The sequence below is a fragment of the Dromiciops gliroides genome, chromosome 3 (assembly GCF_019393635.1).
Source record: "Dromiciops gliroides isolate mDroGli1 chromosome 3, mDroGli1.pri, whole genome shotgun sequence".
Taxonomy (NCBI): domain Eukaryota; kingdom Metazoa; phylum Chordata; class Mammalia; order Microbiotheria; family Microbiotheriidae; genus Dromiciops; species Dromiciops gliroides.
Window position 1 is genome coordinate 422,423,178 of NC_057863.1, and position 19,986 is coordinate 422,443,163.

General features: G+C 33.8%; 1 protein-coding gene across 3 annotated transcripts in view; it reads left to right on the forward strand.

Annotated features, from left to right (window-relative positions):
- Nucleotides 1-19,986, forward strand: part of CALCRL (calcitonin receptor like receptor) — a 116,374-nt gene that overhangs the window by 72,718 nt on the left and 23,670 nt on the right. For all 3 annotated transcript variants that reach the window (XM_043990996.1, XM_043990994.1, XM_043990997.1), the window contains exons 6-8: nucleotides 2,133-2,243; nucleotides 2,491-2,603; nucleotides 4,116-4,207. In XM_043990996.1, the coding sequence (XP_043846931.1) occupies nucleotides 2,133-2,243; nucleotides 2,491-2,603; nucleotides 4,116-4,207 (316 nt within the window). The remainder of the gene's footprint in view (nucleotides 1-2,132; nucleotides 2,244-2,490; nucleotides 2,604-4,115; nucleotides 4,208-19,986) is intronic.

Here is a 19,986-nt window from a genome sequence, read left to right on the forward strand (position 1 = left end):
AGATCAAGAAAGAGGCTGAGGCCAGGTCTCTTCTCCACCCCTCCCTCCACAAGTAATTTCTTCTCAAGGTCACAGCTATATGGTTTTCACCATACATTCAAATCCTTGAGTCCCAAATGGGAGTACTATTTTATAAACAACCTACAGGGTATGACCAAATTTTCTCAACCAAGCTGAAAACACTTTATGGACAACATCACTCCATTTTACCCAATGGCTTTCAAGAAAGTTTAAATTGTTTTAGAAAAAAAATCCCACTTAGGCTAAAGGCTATGATTCATTGCTATCTAGGCCTTGTTCACAGTTAGTTCATACTTTAGCTGATTTTTCCCCTTCACCTGACAAAGATACCAGGACATAGTATTTTTACCTTTATTTTAAATTGGACAAGGTGAATTAACTAAATGACTCAACCAAATCTAACCTTACACTATCAGTCTCAAGAAGCAAACTCTCATTTGAGGGTAAACAACAGTCATGACTTTTTTTTTTTTTGGTATTAGTTTTCAAGAGGACTTTTAAGGTTAACCAGAAGGAATCATTATATAAAACAAATAAATTACTAATATAATTTGTAATTCAATTTATGAAAATTCTCTCTTCCCCATTTGAGTTTGAATGTTCGGCAATCAATTGTTCTTTGCTGACGCATGCTTTTATAATAAAATAATTATATTAATTTTAGTTATCTCATATAATTATCATCATAATATTAACATAATGATATATCAATGTGGATATCATAGCTTCATAGATTTCAAAATCGAAGGAATTTTAGATATTATCTGCTCCAAATTCCTCATTTTAGAGTTGAGGAAACAAAATTTTTTAAAAATTACTTGTTCAGTAATATAATTTACTTAAAAGGATAGTTATTTTAACACGTGATTGAATGAAAAATACAATGCAGCATACTGATTTGCTTTTTAAAAATGTTGCTTCTCTAAGCCCAGTTAGTAAAAGCAAATGCATTTGTAGTTCCCTAAGTATGATTATAACACAAAAATTATAAGCTAGTATAAGTCAAAAATTGGATTTATTAAAGGCAGTCACAAAGACCAAAGTTTAACTAAATAAGCAAGGTAATCTTTTTTTTTTTTTTTTAGTGAGGCAATTGGGGTTAAGTGACTTGCCTAGGATCACACAGCTAGTAAGTGTTAAGTGTCTGAGGCCGGATTTGAACTCAGGTACTCCTGACTCCAGGGCCGGTGCTCTATCCACTGCACCACCTAGCTGCCCCTAAGCAAGGTCATCTTGAGGGAGAACTCTGAGATTAGGAGCAATTTCTATGTTTATAAACCCTTTCTAGTCCCTCCTATTCATAAAGTTTTTGAACTGCCCTAAGATCAGGTTACTGCTACTAAATGAAGGCAATCACACACATATACACACATACACACACACATACACACATATACATATACATACATGTGTATGTATGTATATTTGATATGATGCAATTGAATAATTGTCATTTGATTAAAACTATAGCAGTATCACAGAAAGGGAGTATAATTCTGTTATGAGAAAAGTTCAAATTTCATTCTTACTTTTTTCCTCAACCTACTTGGCACTCTTTACCTACATTTCTTCATTTAGTAACCTTTCATGTAGATTCAAATATACTATATAAATATTAATACACACATATAATCTTGAAGCTAGGCAGCAAAGCACCTAAACCCTGAGAAAAAATTACTGGGTTTTATTGTTTTAAAGCATAAATTAAAATTTTTCATTTGAAAGCTATCTTATTCCCATGTTACAAATGTCTTAGGAACAACAGAGTCAAAGCCCATTGAAACTGAGACAAAATGAGGATGATTTTTAAATGGCTAGCTTTATTTTTTATTTCTAGTATTTAGTGTAGTTCAATACCAGCCTTAATCAAGGAATGGGCAAATGATACCCTGAGAGTTTGTATTATGAATCATATGTAGAACCATAGAAATGATACTGGCTCCTGAGTCAGAGGGCTTGTGTTGAAATACTGCTAGCAAGTCTTACTCTCCTTGTGACCTTGGGCAAGCCATTTCATTCCTGTGAGCCTATTTGGTCTGGATGCCTTTGAGATTCCTTGTAGCTCCAGTTCTATGATCCTACAATCACCCTTTGTCTATTTAATTTCTCAGGACCTTATTGCAACAGGACCTGGGATGGTTGGCTGTGTTGGAATGATGTTGCTGCAGGGACCGAGTCAATGCAACACTGTCCTGACTATTTTCAGGATTTTGACCCTTCTGGTAAAAAATTAAAATATAAGTAAATGAAAATAAAATTATCATCTGTTCATCTGTCTCTAATGCTCACTCTCTCTCTCTCTCTCTCTCTCTCTCTCTCTCTATATATATATATATATATATATATGCATTTGTGTATGCATGTGCATATATACATATAAACACATACTAAGTAATTCTATATGCATTTTCTATATTGTGTCAAAGAAAAAGATTTCTTAATTATGGCCTTCATTTGTTTCATTCACAGAAAAAGTTACGAAAATATGTGACCCAAATGGAAACTGGTTTAAACACCCAGAGAGTAACAGGACCTGGACAAATTATACCCGATGTAATATCCATACCCACTTGAAAGTACAGGTATATAACACATAAATACATTACTATTTAGTATTGGTTCAACTACAGCAACAAGTTGATTCCTCAGTTCTACGTTCGTATGTGTTATGTGTTTGCAATCTCCTTCAGCCCTCCATCTTTAAGAAAGAAAACTTAATTCCATGATTAAAGCTTATCTTCATTATTTTCATTTATTTATATGAAATGGTGTTGGAAGGGATGGCAGTGTAGGAGGACAATAACAAGGAAACCCATTGCAGGAAGAATTATTGAATTTTCAAGTAAGGAGATAGGTCTTTCTCAAGGGACAATGTATGTTTTATACAGTTAAAGAGAAAGAACAACTTGTGTTTGCAATCCATTAGAATCAATAATTATGACTAACTTTGGGAATGATACATCAATAATGTATACTTCCTAAGTGCTTATTGTGTACATAATACTGTGCTGGTTGCTTGAGGGAAAAGAGATTACATAAATATTGGGTTCTTTCTCTCACATACCTTTTATTCTATTAAAGTTTGGCTCAGGAGAGCAAAGACAAGAGCAATAGTGAAAGTTGCAAAGAGACAAAGATAAACTTCCTAACTATTGCAGCTTTTCAAAAGTAGAATGAGCTTCCTCTCCACCTTGGAAGTCTTCAAACAGAGGTTGAATGACCATTTCTCAGCTACATTATCATGGGGATCTCTTTCATGCATGTGTTGGCTAGAAGTCCAGTGAGATCTCTTCCAGCTCTTAAAATCTGTGATTTTATGAATATGAGGTAGAATTTGCAAATTGTTTTTGAATTGAATTGAGGAGATTCAGAAAGCCCATGTTTATTGTAGAGGTGGAATTGTGATTGATTGTCATTGGTACATATGTGTGGTCATGTTCGTTGTAAAAAGAAAAGAAAAAAGGTGGGGCACACTGTGCATGCTACTCCCATGCTTAGAATGACCTTGCTCCTCATCTCTGTCTCTTACAATCCTTCATGTCCTTTAAAGCTCAGCTCACATGCTGCCCCTTACCAGAAACTTTCCCTCTCTTCCTCTTCCTTAAATTGCCATGTATATTCTTATCTATATACCCATTTTATCCTAGTAGAATGGTTATCATTCTGCCTTTATTTCCCTGATTAATAAAATTGTGTGTGTTTAATCTATAAAATGTTTTGGCATCTAACATGAAACTGTTGATACTAAGAATTCATTATGTTGAAAAGGAATGTGATTCTATATAAATATTTATATAATACAAACATCTACAGTTGTATAGATGTTTACTGTTACTGCATGTATAAAATGTTAGTATCTTACCCTGTAGCAGAAATATTTATTTGTTTCTCATAGTATTGCTATGAGATTTACAGGATTCATAAGAATCCATCAGCTATAAGGTGATCTACTTTGTATTTGATATTGATTTAATCAATTAAATTAGAATTTACATGTATATAACAGATACTTACAGGATTGTATCTTACCCAGAACATTTTAATATGAACTACAATTTTCTTTCTGCTTTTTAATTTTTTCCCCAAAATTACAGACAGCATTGAATTTGTTTTATCTTACCATCATTGGACATGGATTATCTATTGCATCACTTCTGATCTCTCTTGGAATATTCTTTTATTTCAAGTAAGTAAAGGTGTATCCTATGTGTATGTTCAAGGGCATTGTAGTCATTCTTTGTTGAAACATGTGCTATGCATGTGTTCGTAAAAACAGAAAATGTATAGATGCTGTCAAAAGAGAACAAAATAATGGTCTTATAACATGTAGGACAGAACAATTCATGGGTAATACTGATAAAATTCCTCAAGATACCAAGCGTTATGAGGAGTAAATTAATAGCCTTTTAAATAACATTCATTTTTGTCATGACAAACACCCCACGTACCTTTAGTTTTATCTGAGCTTTCAGCTGTTTTTAAGAACTACATTTTACTACAACGGTTAAACTTTTAAACTATATTTTCTTAGAGCATTCTGGACAGAGTGCTACCTAAATAGTAGAATCCATGGAGAGTAACAGTGGCAACATGTTATGCTTTATACTTGGTGACTTTTTTTTTAACTGTATGTAGCATTTCCATGGTATAACTAGACTTATTGTTAGTAACAGTTTTAAGGAACGTATGACTAAAAATATTTAAGTGCTTATTATGTGCCAAACACTAGGCAGGCAAATAGAAAATTTGAAATAGTTTGTACTTTTTTTAATAGTTTGTACTTTCAATGTCATATATTAATTGGTTTCAACAACACATAAAAAAAAATTAAGCATCAGTGAAGATAGATTGGCTACAGATTTTAAGGGTGTAGCAGGAAGGCCTAGACATCATTAGGGTACATCAATATATTAGAGAATTATGTACCAGAGGTCTGAAAGTCAGAGTGTCAGGGTAAATAATAAGAACCTGAGCAGCTTAAGAGTTTTTGGTTTTCTCAGTTTTATCTGGAATATTCTGCCTTAACTCCCTCCTCTCCTTTTTTTGGTCTTTCTCTTCTTAACATCTTTAACATCTTCAGCAAATTATCTGGTGAACCAATAGGCTGCTTTTCTAGTTCTAGTTACTGCTCACTAGCATATATAACCCTCAGGAATACACTTCCACTCCTTGGCACTGAGTTTTCCCATCTATCAAGTGTGAGGCTTAGGCTAGATAATTTCTAAGGTCCCTTCTACCCACAGAATTCTTTAAGTCTATGAGTTTAAGAGTTTACAGAGAGAGAAGGCCTAAGCTAAGAAATTAAATGCATAACACTATTTAGGAGGCTTCATGATGCAATGGAAAGAAAAGATACCTGGAATCAGACTTACTAATAGAGTGCCATTGGAAAAGTCTCTTCAGCCCTAAAGGTTTTAGTTTTCTTATCTGTAAAATGTAGTCAATGGAGTAGATAACCTCTGAGTCTTTTGCAACTATAATCCAAAGAATCTTATGCTCTACAACATGTTTGCTGAGGCTTTGATCAGCTGATGAAGTACTCCTTTGACTCTAGTAATTGCGGACTGATATAGAACATAAGAAGGGGGGAAATTGTGGTAAAGTATATAATTCAATTAACCTTATTAAAAGTTTTACACATTGGTCCAGATAGTATCCACCTACATTATTACAAGGTATAAAGAATGCATTGGAAAATATGATTCAGGAATAAAGAATTAGAGACAGAAGAGACTTGGACCACATAAAAGCCTCATGCCAATATATAAGGAATACTTTATTTTTTTAAAAAAACAGGAAGCTAGGGACATGGCAAGCACTAGCTTATATCTCCAAAACCAAAACTGATCATATTTTAAGAGATAGGAATCTAATGTGGGAATTGTTCCTGAATCAACTTTTTACATACACATAACCAACCTATTGCACATATTAAAATTTATAGAAAAGTAGAACAAATAAAAAATTATTAAAAAATATATATCATGTAATTAAAATAATTTGAACTTTATCTATTAAAACAACTTCATGACAACAAATAGGTAATAGATGGAAAAAAGGCCACAGACCCCAATTACCCAAAAATAAGAGTAAGCGAAATTAACCAATATAAATCATTTGCTATTACACATAATCTGAAAGATCCTAAAATAAAAGGAAATTCATCAGAATGGATAGAAGGCTAGCCTCAAAGTTCAGAAGACCTGATTTCGAGTCCTGAGTCTCCCAAAGACTGGTCATATGACCTCTGGGCATCACATAACCCCTTAGTGCCCCAAAGAACTAAGAAAATGTGTTGGTCTTCATTAATAGAGGGATTTCTTCAACTATAGTTTCCCACACCAATGAAAGGATAAATATTATCACAAACCTAGAAAAACATATAATACATGTTTGCAAAATCCTATGAAAAGGAAAGTGAGAGATTGTGATCACTATTGCCTCATAAAACGAGTCATCATAAAGCCATATAAGGATGCCACCGATGGGACAGAGAGAAGAAATAAAATTAAAAGACCTAGAAATGTTTTTATAACAAACTTTTCACCATCAGCACACAGTGTCATAACACACTTATCCTGATGTAGCCCAATTTGGAAGTTATTACAATATCAATTTGTACTTTCTATAAATTAATGGAAAATTTTCATTCTAACCCAATACTTGCATTAGATTAAATATTCTTACTATTTTAAAATCTTGTCCCAACAACCATGTTATTTCAAATAGTTACATAAGACAAATAGATTCTATTATATCGACATATAGTAAGGGAACTAGTTGGCACAGTGGATAGAGGACCAGGTTCTATTGAGAAGTCGGAAGTCAGGAAGATAAGAGTTTAAATCAGGCCTCAGATACTTAGTAGTTTTGTAACACTGCATTTAAACTCTGTGTGCTAGTTTCCTCATCTGTAAAATGTATATAATGATAGTACCTACCTTCCAGGATTATTCTGAGTATCAAATGAGATAATTGTGAAACATTTAGCACAATGCCTAGCACATATTAAGTACCATACAAATTTATTATTATCTTATTGAAATTTTGTTTCCTCCTCACTGCAATACTACTCAATTTGTTCATAAAATTTTTCCTCTAAATAAATTGAGCTGATAGTTTGGTTTTTTTTAATGACAAACCCAAATGGCTTGAACATCTATTTAAAAGAAAGGGAAAATGGCCCATATTATGAATTCATCTATAATAATTTCCTAAACAAAATCTTCAGGCAGGTTCATCTGATATTTCCATTCTGCTAATTAAATAAAGCATGCAATAGGATTTATTCAATTTTCTGATATATTCATGGGTTAGAAAAGAATATGGGGTGGGGCAGCTAGATGGCGCAGTGGATAGAGCACTGGCCCTGGAGCCAGGAGGACCTGAGTTCAAATCCGACCTCCTATACTTAAAACTTACTGGCTGTGTGACACTGGGCAAGTCACTTAACCCCAATTGCCTCACCCCAAAAAAAATTTGAAAAAAAAATAGAATATGGGAATTCAAAAACAGCAAAGAAAATTGAATGCACTTACAACTTTAGGTATTTTAACGTGATGCAATTGTATAAAACCTCCAGTTTATGTTTTATTCCAATAAAAATGAACCTACATTTGGAAATATAAACCCTTTCCTTTTGGAAGATCAAGAGACATAAAGATGTCAAGATGAATTCCCCCAGAATTCCTGCAGCAGATCTCAAATCATATACTGCTTTGTATAATCTAATGTGAACTCCTTTACGTTACCACTGCATTTAAAAATATTTTATTGAAAAGACTTAAAAAAAATAACCAAGGGTTTCATTATTGAAAAACAATTACAGGCACTATTACATAGTATGAAAGAACCATTGCTTCAGGGCTTTAAATCAACTCATTCATTCATTCTGTAAAATAAATTAAGCTTGATCTTTGCAACCAAAAATGAAAAAAAAAGCCCAACAAACTATGAATATTTCCTTTAAAAAAAAAAAACAGGTAAGAGGGGAAGCTAGGTGGTGCAGTTGATAAAGCACTGGGCCTGGATTCAGGAGGACCTGGGTTCAAATCCGGCTTCAGACACTTGACACTAGCTGTGCGACTTTGGACAAGTCACTTAACTCTCATTTCCCCACACAAAAAAGGCAAGATACTGTATTTGTTAAACAAACAAATTCAATGTTTTGCAAAACAGATTATCCCATATGGCATACTTCTAAGATCCTATTAAAAGAATGTACTAGTTAATGCATTAATGTCAACCTTGGAGGAGCTTTGTAGTTTGTACCACACAATTCTGTCCTTAGTCTAGTCCTCTTCACCATGTTTACCTGAAACTTGGATAAAGACATAAAAAGCATGCCTATCACATTTGTGGATAAATAAAGCTGAAAAAAGATCATTAATAACTAAAATGAAACCATCATAAAGCAAAATGTTTTCTTTCAGTCATGTCTAACTCTACACGACCCCATTTGGGATTTTCTTGGCAAAGACACTTGAGTGGTTTGCCATTTGTTTCTCCAGCTCATTTTACAGATGAGGGAATTGAAGCAAACAGGTTTAAGTGACTTGCCCAGGGTTATATAGCTAATAAGTGTATCTGGTGCCAGATTTGAACTTAAGAAGGTGAATCTTCCTGCCTGGAGGCCTAGGACTCTATCCACTGTCCTACCTAGCTTCTCCTACATTTAGCAATCTAAAATGATGAGCCCTATCTTATGTATGTATGTAAATATGCATATTATATAAATGCATATTTATATATGCAAATATGCATAAATATAAATATATATATATATATATAAAATGTGTGTGTCTCAGTCTTGGATGGAAGAAATCAACTTAATAATGAGGCAGATATACCTCAACAGTAGCAATTCATAATAATTATTTGAGTGCATTTCAAGCTAATGACTCCAAAGTGTTTTATGGTAGACAAAAAAGAAGGAAATGAAAACACAGACCATGAGAGATAATGCTTTTCTTACATTTCTCACTGATGAGAGCACATTTGGAGTATTGTGTTCATTTGTGGAGTACAAAGTATGAAACCAACATTGATAAACTGGATTGTACATCCAGAAAAGGGTCATCAGGATGTCAAAGTGTCTGCACATGATGTTTTATGAGTAACAGTTGAAGGAACATGGATTTGTTTAGCCTACAGAAGATAAGGTAGGGTAAACATGAGTTATTTTAAGTACTTGAAGAGTATTAGATTTTCTTGATTTGCTCCAGAGTGAAGAATCAGTGCAAATGGGTAGCATTTACAGGGAGGAAGATTTTGGCTTAACATAAGTAAAAATTTATAATAAGAACTGTCCAAATTATGAACAGAATACTTTGAGAGGTAGTGAGATTTTGCCATATATTTAACTACAAGCTATATGCTGCCTGTTTGATATATTGTCTCTTACATTGGGTTAAAGGATAAATTAATCTATCTCTAAAGTGATTTTAGGCAGCTAGGTGACACAGTGGCAACAGTGCCAGACCTGGAGTCAGGAAGATTAATATTCATTTGAATCTGGCCTCAAACTACCTCAATAATCCTGGGCAAGTCACTAACTGTTTACCTCATTTTCCTCATCTGCAAAATGAGCTGGAGAAGGAAATGGCAAGCTACTTCAGTATCTCTGTCAAGAAAACCCAAATAGGGTCATGAAGTGTTGGATATGACTGAACAAAATAACATAGGGTTGACTCTTACAGTTAGACCTTTTTATGATCCTATAAAATATTTTTTTTCCATTAACAAATTCAGTAAACTGAATAAACACCACAAACAACATAATTAGCTCAGAACTTCTGTGATGAGTTGTAATTTTATGCTAGCATAACAAGGATAATCAGGATGAAGCCCATATATAAAAGGGTTACCTCTGGAGTTGCTCACTTATTTCTTGTTCATTTAGCCATCTACTTTACTCTCATATTTGATTTTATCTTTTGAACCCTGGGGTAAACTAAGGATATATTTGTATATTTCCCATTAATACAAATTTAATGAATATATATATATATATATATATATCTTTCATTTTGTCAATTCAGCTTACAGATGCCATTTTATCAAGTGTAATTTTTAATCAACTGGATAAATCTCTTTTCCCAATAGTAGTAAGTTATATGTCTTTATTAATTAAAACCTTGACCTACTAGGAGTAAACAAATGTCAAAATTACTAGACATACAATTTATTAACAATGAAATAAATGATAATTTTATCTTTGAAAAAGATCACAGTGAGTGTGACCTCAAACCTTTATACTAACTACAGTTGACATCTTTTTTTTTTTTTTACTTCTGAAAATAGTTCCACACAATTAAGTTCACTCTGGATAACAACTAAAGCTTCACCAGGTGAATACCTTTCTTCTTCTTCACAAGAAAAAGGAGATTACAATAGATTTATGAAGATAGTATCTCCAACATCTTTCTCACTGTTTTCTCCAGCTTCTATCAATCCAGAAAAAGAAAAGTCTCTCAAGCATCTCTCCAGGCATTATTCTTAGCTCTTTCTCTTGATTCATGAATCTTAAAATTCTCTTTTATTTTTTTCATTTTATAAATATATATATATGTATGCATGTATGTATGTATGTATGTATGTATGTATGTATGTATAAAACTAGAAAGAAATTTCTCCTTACTTTTTTCTCTGTAACATAATTTGTCTCACAGATCTCCCATAGATTAAAATTAGACTCATATACCCTCTATGACAATAAATTGAGAGATAATTCTTAGAATAAATTACAATTTTAACTTTTAGTTGTTGTCCCCTCCTTAAAGAGACAGGTAATCTCTATAGGAGAAAGGCTTTGGAAATGGGTCACACTAAGAATTAACTTAGTAAATAATTAGCTTAGTAAAAAAAGTAGAAGAGTTAATGCTGCATTTAAAGGGGCTTTTTGAGACAGGAAAAAATATCGTTTCAATGCATTTAAATGTATATATTTAAGAATATTCATTTCAAAACTAAAATGTTTTGCTCTACCACCTGATGTATAGTTCCCTTTCTAAAACAAAGTTAGATTTAATACTTCATGTAAATCATTAACTTTTTAAAAAATCCTTACTTTAAACTATGCATTTTACCATGGTTGTATTTGATCGGTGTATGTCACAGTGATTTTCTGAATATAAGAACAAAGGGTACAGTCATAAGGAGATATGGACTAAGATCCTGCCTGTAGCAGCAACGAATTCTGTGACTATGCGCAAGTCACCAGTGAGTCTAATTGTACTCATATATAAATTGGGGATAATTAGGCACGCACTACTTTGTTTTACAGAAAGCACTTTTAAATCCTCCCTAACTCTCCCCGCCCCCCCCCCAAAAAAATAAACCTATAGAAATGTGAGTTGTCATAATCATTAGCTAGTGGGTACAGTTAAGTCAACATATGAAAACCCATTTTTAAGAGCAGAATTTTCTGGTAAGGAGAGTTTGTTTACTGGTTTCCTCCAAAACTTTTCCTTATTTGCTGACTTGCCCAAACAACTAGCATACAAACTTGTAAACAGATGAATAACAGCAAACCTCTCCCCTTCCACCACCCTCCTCACATTTTTTTTTCAATTTGCAAATTTGGAGAGGGACACTTTTTAAAAATCTCAAACCAAGAGTACATCACGTTTTAAAACGAATGAATCTCCTCTTCAATTCGAAGTTTTCCTTGAATATCTTATGGAAAACATTAAACATCTCCCTTGGGGCCAGTGCTCTGCTCCAGCTACATAGGCAAAAGGCACTGAAGCCAGCAGGAATCTTGCCAACATGAAGAATATGGATCTTGGCCCCTAAATGGGAGAATAATAAAGGTTGTGAACTAATTACATTGTCTTTGCTGATGGTTCAATTGCTCATTCTGTTTACTGCATTAAAATAATAAGAATTTTTCCATGGTGATTTTGGCAGCTCTTGTTGTAGGTTTTATCTGATAGGTCCTTTTAAAAGACCACAGCAACCGTGCTGATCTTTTTATACAAACATGCATATACACACATTCATTTATTCGTTCAAAAGACATTCATTAAGCATTAGTTATATGCAGTGAATGCATACACACACACACACACACACACACACACACACACACACACAGAGTAAACATTGTCACCAGCATAATCATAGGCCAAAGAATGATAGAATTGTAAGGGACTTTGAAAGTCATTTTGTTGAACCCTATCATTTTACTGTAGAGGAAACAGATCCAGAGAGATCATAAGACCAAAGGATCATAGATATAGAGCTAGAAGGAACCTCAGAATTTATCTAACTCGTTCCCTTCATTTTGTAAGTGAGAAAACTTAGGCAGTGAAAAGTTTCATGATTTGCCCAAAGTAACAGAGGCAATGAATCCCAGAGCCAAGATTTTAACCCTGGGTCTTTGACTCCAAATCAAGAAGTACTCTTTTTCTATGGCACTACATTGCCTTTTCAGGGACTTGCTTTGTCCAAAATCACACAAAACCCAAATAGAATCTTGGCTTTCTCACTCCAAGTGTAAGGCTATTTTTCAGTGTTTGAATAACATCTTCTGAATTCTGTGATTCTGTAATTAAGATTTTTTTTCAGTGGCCTGGAGAAACAAATGTGTACTTTTGTTCTAAACATTATAAAATAACTGGTTAAAGAAGAAATTTATGCAATTAGGTTCATTTAGTCCTTTGCTTGTCTATAAGAAATTCTAAGTCATCGACAATAATTGATTTTTTAAGCCTACAAATTGTTTTACAACCTTTTTTATCATATCCATTGGTGGTAAATAGAATGTTTATCTAGAATTATGAGATTATCTGTGAAACAGTTAAGTCCCTTGCTGCAACATTTGACTCCATAGAAAATATAAGAAATAGCTAATTAATAAAGTCTGATGCTAATTAATAAAGTCTGCCTCTATACTAAATATTGGAGAATACTTTTACTATTAAATACCACTAACCAATCCCCCCAATGGAGAATTATAATATGTGCCAATCAAACACCTTAAAAATTGGAAAAAGTTATTCCATTCAATAAATGGAATGATTCATTATTGAGCAATTTCTAAATTTTGTTCAATAAATACTACAGAATTTTTAAAAATTTAATGAGTTGTATATCATAATCAATTAAAAATAAACATAAAAGATGGAGAGGAGGAGTAAAGACTGGTGTAAAACAGTAGGAAGAAAGAGAAACTGTTGAAATAACCTTAGTGTTTGTTGTGTCCTAAAAAGGAAAGAATTCTATTTCTTTTCAGAATTACTTTCTAATTCTGTTTTAAAAGCCATGTGTTTTCAGCCAAATTAATATTGCTTTGACATATAATCGTAATAAGACAGCATGGTGTAGCACACATGGCACCAGACTTGGAGTTTTGAAGACCTGGGTTCAAATACATATACACATAGATATGTGCCAAGAAGTTATAGATATACATGTATATATAAACATATATATGTATATGCACACATATATACATATATTGCTTTTTGCTTCCATATCGCTTTGGTTAATGATAAGGAAACTAAATCAAATTTTTTTAAAGGACTGTTGTCCAGACATACAACTCCATCAAATAGTTATAAATCTGATTTTAACCCATGTAGAATTTTAGAAGTTTCTCTATTTTTGTTATCTTAAATTTAGACTATCACTCTGTCCTCATAACCATTTATCTATATACTGATACTATCATCTAATGCTCTTCTTTTATCTGTTCTTCTGAGCTTTGTGCCACCAGAACACTGCATATATATATATATATATATATATATATATATATATATATATATATATATATATATATATATATATATATTCCTTTTCTACCTTCATCAAAGTAACTGATGAAACAACAAAAGCAAATAAGCTACAGAGGACCAAGGACCCAAGGACAGATCTCTGGAGCAATGTTTTTCTACTTTAAATTCATTTCACCCTTCCTATTATTGGAAAGTCCTTTTATGCCAAACAACTGGGCTAGTCTCATTATCTCAGAGGCTTAAAGTTGGGAGAGATATTGGAGTTTACCCTGTGCATACCCAAATAAAAAAATATATATATACATATACATATACATATACATATACATATACATATACATACACATACACATACATATATACATACATACATATATACATATACATATATATATATATATATATATATATATATATATATATATATATATTTATACACATACACAACATACCGGCTAAATGTCCATCTAATTTTTTAAGAACTCCAGTGAGGGTGGACTCACTAAATTAAAGGGCATTCTACTTTTCAGTATTCTATTTTAAAGAGGTTCCTTCTAAACTGTGATTTTTTTTAAAATTAATGTCTGATCTGAAATCATTTGAAAAGCAATCAAATATGATAGTAAAAGAGGGAGTATAGTAATATGAATAGAGGGCCAGTTAAAGTGTCAGGAAGAACTTTGTTCAGACCTCGTCTCTTGTGAGAAAACAATGGGATTTGGAAGGCCCAAAGGTCCCAGATGGAAGGGGATTGATTGGATTAAGATTGCTTGGATTAATTTTAAGTGAGTTAATCAGTGAAGTCAGTCAATCTAAGCAATCTTAATCCAATCAATCGCCTTGATCTGGGGCCTTTGGACCTCCCAAAACTCATTGTTTTCTCACACTCTGACACCTAATAGTTGTGAACTAATTATTTGACTCTTTTTTTGTACCAGCTAATTTTGTTGGAAGCAATCAGGGTTAAGTGATTTGTCCAGCATCACATAGCTAATAAGTGTCTGAGATCAGATTACAAATCAAGTTTTACTGACACCAAGGATGGTGCTCTATCCACTGTACCACCTATATGCCCCTCCAGCTAATTCTTTAAGACTCCATTTTAAAGACTAGCAGCCTACCTGTGTCACTGGAGAGTGTATTCACATTCAGAATTACATACAGTAAAATCACACAAAGTTATGATCATAAAAAATTAAATACTCTTATAAATTGTTGAAAATATAGAATGTGAGTCATCTTACTGTTTCTGGGGGTAATTTCAGTGTCCCAGTGATATTAGAGACAGTAAAACCATTGAAGCATTCTATAGTTTCCAGTCAGGCATTATTGTACCACCATTTCAACTAACTGCAGTTGATTTGTCCAGAAGAAAATCAGAGAATGACCAGTTTAGTAATGGTTTGGTCAACCCCCTTATCAAAACAGCCAAAGGATTTATTTTGTCAAAATCCTTGACTTAGTCTTCTGAAAAGATTGATCCATAGAGCAAAAGATGGAAGCAATCCATATCCGCAGACCACATTTTCTATTCTGTGGTTATGCTAAGACATAGAAGGAAATTATTAAATTTAAAGGGAGCAAAGAGAGTCTTTTCCTCAAACATTCTCATGGAATACATGCATAAATTCTGCTTAATATTTTGATTCAAATTAAGGGCATTTGAGGATTCTGAGAAACAAAGTACAGGTTTCAGATGAGGTTAAATTAGTTACAGGTTGAAGTCTTTTAAAAATATGTTTTTAGCTTTGGTTTAAACAAATCAGTGTGTTTACCACAGTCACTTAACTTTAATCTAGTTTGTACCCATTTACTGACATGTGTTAATGAATGTGCTCATTAGGAAACAATAGGCATTGCTCGACAATCTGGGCCACTTGGACAAATAGTAATTGATACAAACCATATGACAGAATGACAGATACCCATCTGTTTAGGATCTTCTGGGATGTGGTAATGCCTGAAGACAGGGATTAGAATAGAATAAAGCAACAGGTTGACAGACAAGGCTGGGTCTTTAATTATATAATACAAAGTGAACCGATTTGACAATTATCCAATTTGTTACATCAAATTGCAACAACCAAACTGGAGGACTTAGACACCAGAGCATAAGCTTGGGGCTTGCCATCAATTTTAATCATCGACAAAAATGAAAGTAACTCAATGCTTACTTGAACTTTCAATTTTGCCTTGTACAAATGCAATCAATCAATAAACAAGTGAACTCTGTTCACAGCACTGGCCTAGGAGATGAGAATGCAAGTACAAACAAGTGCATATTATATATACAAGTGTACACACAAACACACACGTATACCCACATATACAACATAAAGTTAGACACATATATAGTTAACTTTATGCCCTATATATATTTTTAACTATATATGAATAACACACAAAGCAGGGATAAAGGACACTAAAAGTTGGGGGGATCAGGAAGATAGTTCTTGAGGGAGCAACTAGGTGGTACAGCATAAAAAGCACCAGCCCTGGATTCAGGAGGACCTGAGTTCAAATCCGGCCTTAGACACTTACTAGCTGTGTGGCTTTGGGCAAGTCACTTAACCCTTATTTCCCTTTAAAAAAAAATCAAAAAGATAGTGCTTGAACTGCATTTTATAGAAAGAGCAGGACCAAGGTGGAGGTAAAGGGGGAATGCATTCCAGACATATGGCACAGCCTGTATAAAGGCAAAAAGAAAGGAGATGGAATATCTTGAGTGAACAACAACAAAGACCAATTTCCCTTCTAGTTCTGCTATCATATGATTCCAAGCACCATGACACAACAGTTTTGGCCTTGGGCTAATCAAACAGGAGACATGACTGCCTGTCGGACATCTAACCTCACTGACATCCCCTATCATCATATCGCTCCTGCTCTCTCTCTCTCTCTCTCTCTCTCTCTCTCTCTCTCTCTCTCTCTCTCTCTCTCACACACACACACACACACACACACACACACACACACATGCAGTTTTTGTGATTGATTGTAAATAATGAAATTGTTGCAATTTTTTGTCTCCTTTGGCAGAAATGCTCCTACCAGCAACCAGTTCAATAACTTTTCTGCAGAGATTCTTCAGGGTAATAGGGAACTTAATGAGAAAGATGGGGAGCCTGGGGAAAAACAGAGCTAAAGATTAGCCCAGAGATCATCCAGTGCTAAAATAGTTTTGAGAACCCAGGGCAGAGATTCAGGCTGTCAGTGTTTTCTCCAGAGCCTCTAAACCTGCTTCAGCTCCTGTTACTTCCATGATCTTTTTAAACTTTCAGACTTTGTTCTCTTTTGAAAAAAAAATTGTCATAATTGAGCTTGTTCAGGAGTCACTGAATAGTTTAGGTCAGAGATAGATCAGGAAATGCAATGTTGTTAGTGTCTATGGAGGTTGAAGGAACAGGTTAGAAAATAGGTATTTACCCTTTTAGATTCTGTTACTGACTCTATCTGTATGCAGCAGTCTATTGTTAACAAAACAATCTGTCCCTCATGCAGACATAGACTGAATGCAAAACAAACAAGTCTTAAACAAAATTCCTGGCGCATCTGTGTCATGCTTGTCTACCATAATAAGAAAATATAGATTATGCAAGAACTATTTAAATGTATGCTTCCATTTACGGAGGCCTGTTCACAAAATAGCTTGCTCCCTTAATGCAAGGCAAATAAATCTTAGGGAAAGTATCATGACCCATCTTTATCATAATTGTCTATCATAAAATAATTATAGATTATAGAAAATTTCATTTAAAGGTGTAAGCAATTCTAACGTAATTTGACAAGATCATTGTGTGATTGAAATTTTGCTTATGGGTGTCTTTTTAGTTGCTTCCATATAATATAGCTTGTTAGGAACAGAAGAAATTGTAGGTTTTATCTACCCTAAGCCCCTCACTTTACACTGTGGAGTCCAAGATCCATTTAAGGGGATGTCACTTGCTGATCATTGCAAAGCTGGGATTTGAACTCAGGTCTTCCAACTTGAGGCCAGCATGCTGCTCACTATATCATAATGCTTCTAAATGGCCAAAAAAAAAAAAATCAGATGGCTGCTATGTTAGTGTTTGGGTACTACATGGTATCCAAAACCATATTCTTCTTTGTCCTCATGTAATAAATGAGAAAAATCACTATTTTTCTGGGTAAGACCTTATATCAAACTTCTGAAACAGCACTAATTCACTTATAATAGGAGATTTTCATAACAAATGGTTATTGAGTCTCTATTTTAACAGCATCTGTGAAGAAGATTTTGGCGTTTCCTTCTATATATTCAGAATGAAGCAGCAGAAAATACAATACTTCCATTTTCACTTATAAGTAATTAACAGATTTTTTTAAAGGAGGGAACATCTTTTGTTGTTGTTCGGTCATGTTCAATGTTTCATGACCCCATTTGGTGCATTCTTGGAAAAATATTGAAGTGGTTTGCCATTTCCTTTTCCAGTTCATTTTACAAATAAGGAAACTGAGAAAAACAAGGTTAATTGAATTTGCCCAGGGTCATATGGATAGTAACTGTCTGAGGCCAGATTTGAACTCAGGAACATGAGTCTTCCTAACTCTAGGCCTGGCACTCTATCTTCTGCGGCACCTAGCTGCCCAGGGAGCTAATACCTCTCATAAAGGCTAAAAGCATTCCCCAATACTCTAACAAACAATAAAAACTGCCACTATAATCCCTATCTTGGACAGGCCATGTAGTATAATGAATAAAAGGCTGGTCTCCAAGTCAGGAAGATCAAGTCCTACCTTGGACACATGTTGACTGTGTGACCTTGGAGAAGCCACTTACCCTTTCAGGGCCTCCAGGAAACAATAAATGGTATACTGATTCCAAATATGCATGGGTAGATGTTTCCTCATGGGAATTAATTCACTAAACTGATGAAATCACAGATTTGAGGCAAGGGGAGAAATCTAGTTTTCCATTAGAAATTCCTTGATTTTGCTTATAGAGGAATTTGAGATTTACAAAATAGAAAAAATTGCAGATATCAAGAAGAGTGTTTTATCTGAATATAATTTTTTAAGTATTTATATAAATATGAAATGATATGAAAATGTTTTGGCAGATTTTTTTGCTATTTAGATGACATATGGCAGGTATAAGGAAGAAAGTAATCTTATTAATGTTATTAAAAATTACAAAACTATCAAGATGGAGAGAATACTTTTTCAAATACTTCTAGTTTTGCAAGCTTTTCTTTTTCTTTTCACTTACATTTTTATTTCCAATATTCATCCCTCTGTTCCTGTCCTGCTCATGTGAGGAGGAGGGTGGGAAGGGATGGAGAGCTGCAGGTTGTTCTGAATACTCAACAGGAAGAGCTGCTTCATGACCCTGAGATATGACCTCTTCAGGGCTGTATGCCTTTCCTGGATTTAGCATTGAGACTTTATCCATATACAGACATTAAGTCCAAGTTGTTCGTGACTTACTTGTACATATAACTATTTGTCATGGTTCACAAATGACCTTGCTTTCCTGCATGCTTTCCTTTCATTTGTTACCCGCCCCCTCCAAAAAAAAGCAGAAAAGAAAAAAAGAAAGAGAAAGAAAGAAAAAGATCACCCACCCTTACAAAACAAAATCTTATAGAACCACAGTATGTTGTCCTCTGTCAGTCATAGATAATAGTTCAGTTTATGTCACCTATTGCTTAAGATATGATTTCCCCCTAGAGATAATTTTACATATACATGTTTGACATATCCATGAAATGTCACTGTAATAATAACTTAAAGAATTCCAAAGGCATAGCAACATAGGAGTAGTGGGCTTTATGTAATACCTGTGTTCCTTAAAAATTGTGTGCAAAGCAAATTTATTAATAAGAACATATCGATAAAAGAATTGAAAATGATCAATACAAATAATTTCCCCCTAAGGCTCTGCTGAACTGGATTTTGCTTATGCTATATTTTCCCACAGGGTATAATAAAATCAACAAACATTTATTGAGGACCCACTATATGCCAGGCAATGTGTTAAACTTGGGGATACAAAGAAAGGACAAAAAGGACCAAACTTTACTCTTAAGGAGCTCGTAGTCTAAAGGTCAAGAAAACATGCCCCAAATATATAGATGTAGATATAAATTATATAGATAGAGATGATAGAGATAGAGACGAGATAAATTGGAGACTATCTCAGAGGGGTGACATTAAGATTTAGGAGAACTGGGAAAGGTTTTTCACAAAAGGTGAGACTTTG